General features: G+C 45.6%; 1 protein-coding gene across 1 annotated transcript in view; it reads right to left on the minus strand.

Moving 5' to 3' along the window:
- LOC133130059 (protein AF-9-like) overlaps positions 1 to 6006 on the minus strand; it is a 47538-nt gene extending 41532 nt beyond the window's left edge. The window contains exons 1-2 of the mRNA XM_061244300.1: positions 5901 to 6006; positions 5134 to 5314 (exon numbers count right to left, since the gene is read on the minus strand). Of these exons, the coding sequence (XP_061100284.1) occupies positions 5134 to 5314; positions 5901 to 5912 (193 nt within the window). The 5' untranslated portion in view covers positions 5913 to 6006. The remainder of the gene's footprint in view (positions 1 to 5133; positions 5315 to 5900) is intronic.
- Positions 6007 to 6982: the final 976 nt, after the last annotated feature.

The raw sequence follows: 6982 nt of genomic DNA on the forward strand, positions 1-6982 counted from the left end.
CGCAGGGCTACTGTTTCGGATTAAAGTTCACAGTGGATCTATTGTGGAGCGCAATTAGGCCACTCAGTAATAAAAGTGCGGCCGGTTCACCCAACACCCCGGCGACTTACACGATGAAAACCTCCAGACTCTCTCTCCCCAGATCCAAACCTCCAGACTCTCTCTCCCCAGATCCAAACCTCCAGACTCTCTCTCCCCAGATCCAAACCTCCAGACTCTTTCTCCCCAGATCCAAACCTCCAGACTCTCTCTCCCCAGATCCAAACCTCCAGACTCTCTCTCCCCAGATCCAAACCTCCAGACTCTCTCTCCCCAGATCCAAACCTCCAGACTCTCTCTCCCCAGATCCAAACCTCCAGACTCTCTCTCCCCAGATCCAAACCTCCAGACTCTCTCTCCCCAGATCCAAACCTCCAGACTCTCTCTCCCCAGATCCAAACCTCCAGACTCTCTCTCCCCAGATCCAAACCTCCAGACTCTCTCTCCCCAGATCCAAACCTCCAGACTCTCTCTCCCCAGATCCAAACCTCCAGACTCTCTCTCCCCAGATCCAAACCTCCAGACTCTCTCTCCCCAGATCCAAACCTCCAGACTCTCTCTCCCCAGATCCAAACCTCCAGACTCTCTCTCCCCAGATCCAAACCTCCAGACTCTCTCTCCCCAGATCCAAACCTCCAGACTCTCTCTCCCAAGATCCAAACCTCCAGACTCTCTCTCCCCAGATCCAAACCTCCAGACTCTCTCTCCCAAGATCCAAACCTCCAGACTCTCTCTCCCAAGATCCAAACCTCCAGTCTCTCTCCCCAGATCCAAACCTCCAGATTCTCTCACCAGATCCTCTGGGGCGAGGCGAGGACACGGAGTACCAGCAGACCAGCAGTGGGATATGTTCCCCCCTTAGGTGGATCCATATTTTGGTGACGAAGGGGGTGAGGGAGGGGGGGATGAGTTACCACACTGACTTATCTGATGTGGCATGTGAACAGAAACCGAACCACACAATGTTCACGGTGAGTGAAAAAGGCCGGGGGGGGACATTAAAAAGTTAAAGAGTGAACTTGAGCAGCTTCAGTCAGCACCTGAGGCCAAGTCACTGTGTGTGTGTGTGTGTGTGTGTGTGTGTGTGTGTGTGCGTGGAGTAAGAGGTCCGGGCTGTGTGTGTGTGTGTGCGTGTGGAGTGAGAGGTCTGGGGTGTGTGTGTGTGTGTCAGGTACGAGGGTGTATGTGTGTGAGGTACGGTTGTGTGTGTGTGGAGTGAGAGCTCCGGGGTGTGTGTGTGTGTGTGCATGTGGAGTGAGAGGTCTGGGGTGTGTGTGTGTGTGAGGTACGAGGGTGTATGTGTGTGAGGTACGGTTGTGTGTGCGTGTGTGTGTGCGTGGAGTGAGAGATCCGGGGTGTGTGCAAGGGGGAGTTGGGGAGGGGAAGAATAAAAACTTTACACCATGACACCCGAGACAATTTTAACAGCCCCCCAATCTTTTTTAAAAGGAGGACGAGGAAAGGAAGAGTTGTTCTCTCAGGACAGTTTCATTCATCACATCCCAGAGAGTGGCGTCTGCTTCCTGTCAGGGGCCCGGTGTGTTTACACGGCCTAATCCCCACACCTCCTCATGTCCTTGCTCTGAAAGCGCCTCTTAAGAGACGCCACTTAACTGCGCCCAAACGGAAATGACACCTGGTGCTTTCCTGGCCTCGCCTTTTAATCCCCATCGCTGGGACTTCGGACGGCTGCAATTTAGCGGAAAACGCGGGTGGACGCGGGCGGACGCATCAAAAGAAGCGTCTGGCCGTTAGAGTGCCATGACACAGCTTACGCTGGAGGAAACTAAAAACAAACAAAAAATAAATTGCAGTTTATTTTATCCAAGGCGGTTTGAGCAGGGGACAATCCCCCTGGGGCAATGTTGGGTTAAGGGCCTTGCTCAAGGGTTGTGTAGATCCTATCGTGGCTACACTGGGGCTTTTACTACCAACCATCTGGGTCCCAGGCATGCATCATGCCACTAGGCTATAGTGGTCTTCTTCCAAGCGATACAGTCAGTAAAGCCTGATTCATGCTTGATGCGTCAGTCTCCCTACAGAGGGGCAGTACTGCACAGTGTTGACCTTCATAGTTCCCATGGTTTCACACACTACAGAGACGATAAAATATCTTGTTTGACAGTGCGGATCAATACGGGGCATCCCGCACAGTTACAATCTTTCTGCCAATGCACAGTCTCCATATTCGCTCCGTACAGACCCTCCACCAGGGAACGGAATCTCCAGAACCCACTGTCAGATCAGGCATGAATCAGGCTTAACTGTCCTCCTCGGAAACAGGAACGTCAGGAGACAAGAGTTGATAGAGCGCGGTATACAGAGAACACGGTCCCATTATGGCCGCCCGTCTCCAGGGAAACACCTGAAGCCCCACGCCACAACTCCTCCCGTAATGGAGCCTGACTGGAGCTTTATTGCCGGTTGCATCATTAATTTTAACGCTCGCAGCCTCGCTGTTCTCTGCGGAAAATGGCAGAAACTGGTGCCACAGCTACGAGGGGGCAATGTGTCCACCCCCCGTCTGTCTGTCTGTCTGCCTGTCTGATAGTCACCGCCCGCCTCGCATTCCATGCGCTAATGTAATACGTTCATGCAAATGTTTTTCCATGACAGGTGAGCTCTGCACATTCAGGTGAGCAGAAACAGATTCAGCTCTTCCTTTTTTCAACTCAACCTGTACTGCGTGAGTGAGGTTTGTATGTTCAAAAGTAAGATAAGTCAAAGGCAAAGTCTTCCCTTTATCTCTGGACAGCCACAGGAGAAGCTGACGATTATAGAGTTTATTTCACAGGAAGTGACCTCATCATAAATATGGTCCAATCCAATGCGGAAGTTAAAAGCTGTTTGTAGACGGATTGTGGCATAAGACCAATCGCATCGAGCTGTACAACCTGTGCGTGCTCACAGCTCAACGGTTCCCCACACCAAGGTCAGCCATCCCTGGTCCTGTAGATCACCAAGACGCCCCGGTCTTTGTTATTACTCAGAGCTTAGCTGATCAGTTATACTGGATTCAGTCACAGTGCATACATGGTTTCTTAGGTCTACATTTACTGCTGCTTTTAAGGTGAAAACAAAAACCAACAGATTCTCCAGGGAAAGGGCTGCCCACCCCTGTCCTGAACTCAATTTGTACAGCTACAAAGTTGTTGTACAAGCTGCGTTGGAGTTATCTGAAGTTTCTTTTATTATGTTGGACAGCCACAAACGCCTCAACCCCAGCCATTGTAAAGCTGTATGGTCCTCTGCAAATATGTGCTATAGCTTTCACTGCACACAAACTCTCTTGGCCAACAGAAAATATGTACAAAAACTGAAATAATAATGATAAACAAACCCAGGAAGTGAACCACCTTTAAATGAGGAAAAATAACAGCAGAAACCATATCCAAATGATATCATCGCCATGAAACACGATTACCCTGGTCAGGCTAATTATTCTGAGAATGTACCAAATGATTATTTTAGGGGGGAGTCTCCTTCACATATCCAGACAATAAATGATGACATTGGCATTTCAAGCCTCTGATTTGGCAGTTCAGCCTTACCCTAAAATTAAGAGTAATGTTGATGTCAATGTAAGGAAATGTTAGACGCAGTTGCAGTGGCTTTTAATCATTGAATTTTATTTCCATGAAGCATGGAGATGGACAACTATGATGTGGAAAACATGATGCCAAATACACTTGCCCAATCACTGTTACTTAAAAACACATTCTCTACACAATAAACTTCAGTATTAATTCAACTATAACAGTTTATATCCCTGTCCAATAGGGATCATATGTACACAACCCAAGTAAAATGGCAGAACTCAGGGTATCACTGGAAATTACACCAATGACATATATTCCACAAGTAGGCCTACTAAACCCCAAAATGGATTGTATTTCTAATTTTCATGTTGACCATACATAACTAAATTGGAATCACACAGCATTTAGATTGAAAACCTATACCAAAAGGAACTATTTTGTACAGCTTAAATAGACCAGCATTCAGAAATACAGATTCTGTGAACGTGAAATAGTCATGTATAATGTGGCCACTAAAACACAGTGAAGGTTTGTTTCCACCATGTGTCTACTAGCCTGTGTGTGTGTGCGCGGCTGTGTGTGAGTGCGTGTTATTCACACGCCTAATACTACAAAGAAAACAGGGGGACCTTGAAGGAAACAGATGTTATTCCCGATGCCTCTCATTGTTAGTCGAGTCTGTATTCTGCTGCCGCCGTGAGCAGCGGTGCTTGCAGTTTAATGCCCTGTCGCACAAGAGCGTTACCTTGCCTTCTGTCTTTCATTGTCAAACCTGCTCACCGACTCAAACTGGCGTCTGTTTCAGGCAAGAAAAAAGTGCCAAATAGACACGCGTGAAAAGATGCGGTTTTTCTTCCACCAGACGCCACTCTCCCCAGCCAGTTACGTGCAGGGTTTGCGGAGCTATCGCGCACGTGCGGTGAGGCAATAAACCCAAGGACGTCAAACAAATTCTCAATTTTTAGACCAGATGTTGTATTGGGTTATGAAATTGTATAGCCTACAATTTGTACACATATTGATGTGGAATATAGATTTAATACACTAATAAAATTCTTGGATTTTATGATAGTCAATAAAGTCTATCTTCCGTGATAAATGCAAAAATACAACTGATCCCTCGAGCAAAGCACACGCACACAGGCATTGGTTCCCCTTGGTTAGTTTAAAGCAGATACTCCACAGTTCAACAATCCATAAATGCTGCAACGCAAGTAAGCAATTGTGTCTACTATTAGTTTACCCTACCTATCCGTCAATACATAAAGCTTTAGTTCTGAATTCATGACAATAAGCTAGCGGATCATTTTTTAAACAGTCGTCGACTATCCACAAAACAGAACTCCTAACTGATAGTACCTTTTTCCCTTCAATGGAAAATGGGGATTTAGCAATAATCTTTTTTATTTTATTTATCAACATTATCAAAAAGAGCAAAATAGGAAAACATTGGCCGCTCGCGCCAAATGACAACCCACCAAGAAATTTCGATGAACTACTGACAAGACAACCAAGCAACCACAAGTGTCAAATACAACTTGAAATGTGTTCTTACCTCTTTTTGGTCTTGGGAAGCTTTCGTGCAGATGAAAAACAACTTTTTCCACAAAGTGCTGAATGTTGCTGTGTTCTGGGCCCCTCACGAACACCATCCAATCGTGCGTAAAACCTTCCACTGTAGGCTTCTTTCTGACCTGGGCACGGTGACCAAGCTCTAGTTTCACCTGAACCGCACCCTATTATATCAAAATAACAGAAAACATTACAGCTATGCAAATTACGACCAATATTATTATTATATAGAATTTCATTTGGACTCTTCGAATACATGCGAGTTACTCCAGGTTATCACTAGGCAAATAAAGTAATTAGTGGCAATATCTTTTAATTCGAGCCAATATTGACTAATTTCACTGAATAGGTTTACCACCGTAGAGGACGCAATGATACGTCTCCTTGGTCACCAAAGTTGACTTGGTTATTACAACTGAGCATTGAGTTAATCAGACAATTACCGAATAGGAATTTATGTTTATCACCGAAACTACGAATACGGTATAGTGCTTGTATTTAGAGAGTGTGATATTTCACAGCGATGGTCTATCTTTAATAGTTTTCAGGACCACGGACACGCTTTACACGGCATGGAAAACTCAGAACTACACGTACCTGTCGGTCCGAGCAGCTGAACAAGTTGAACTGTATTTGTATGGATAAATATGGCTAGAATCTGCCGCGCAGATGGACAGCATTATCACATCCGTAAAGCGTAAAAAAAACTAAGATGCAATAACAACAGATCTAAGAGCATTGCCTACTCACCGAGCTGGTCATTCTTGGGGCCGTGCGTTAAAGCTATTTCATGGAGAATGCGGTGTAAAGGGGAAGATGCAAGCGCGCACAGTGTCGATGGCGGACATTGTCTCCTAATTGAACTCAGCGAGAGTTTCAGAGTGAGGAAAGACGTAGGACGCATGCGCTGTTTCAGTCGCACACTGTACTGAGAAAGGTGTACAGACGAACCGGAGCGCAATTATACCGGCGGGGCGGCGCAATTATACTCACGACATCCAACCCGCCGAGGACGCTTTCACTCTTCACACGAATCAAGATACCACAACTATACATTTTATAAGACAATCGGAGAAAGATGAAAAACGGACTAACACGTGACAGAATTGGAGAATCGTTGCAAAACGCTTTTCTGGATCTCAATCACGCGCACGACATTCTGCCTTAAACTCCCAAATTCTACGAAGAACTTAAGTATCTGTGATACCAATTGGATAAAAATGGTACCACAGCTAGTTTTGGTTGACAGTGAAAATTTCACGATCGTCAAACTAAAATTAAGACTGGGGTTAGGACGATTCAGAGTGACTGAAAGCGGTCCAACATGCCCGGTGGTGTCCCTGATAAGAACATATATCCCCGTTAATATTTTACTCTGATTGCTTTTTCATGTTACTTTAAGAGGGTCTCTCATATAAAAAATAAACCAGTTATCGGCCGCAATGAAAGCAGAGAATTTAATTGCTCCCTCTCCTGCTATTGCGTTGATATGCTGCAAAATCCCTGAACTAAAATGCTATTGGTCAATGAAAAAAAACTGTGTAAACAAAAACCAAATGTGTAGTTCGTCATTTCTATCAGACAGTGAGGAGGAAGGCCAAATAAAGCGGCATTCATCCTCCTCGTCCTTGCTGTGTCATCAAGGGCCGAAGGTCATACCCTTGAATGGAAACGCTGAACTTATTATCGTTTTCAACAGCGGGGGTAATGCTGATAAACAGCTTATTATGCGAATCAGCTGATATTAGTGGAGGCCTGGTATGTTGATAATGGTCTGGGCTTGATTTAATTTCACGTTTTCAGGGAGGAGAAGAGGAAAGGACTGACATAGA

Source organism: Conger conger, chromosome 6 (assembly GCF_963514075.1).
Source record: "Conger conger chromosome 6, fConCon1.1, whole genome shotgun sequence".
Lineage (NCBI taxonomy): Eukaryota > Metazoa > Chordata > Actinopteri > Anguilliformes > Congridae > Conger > Conger conger.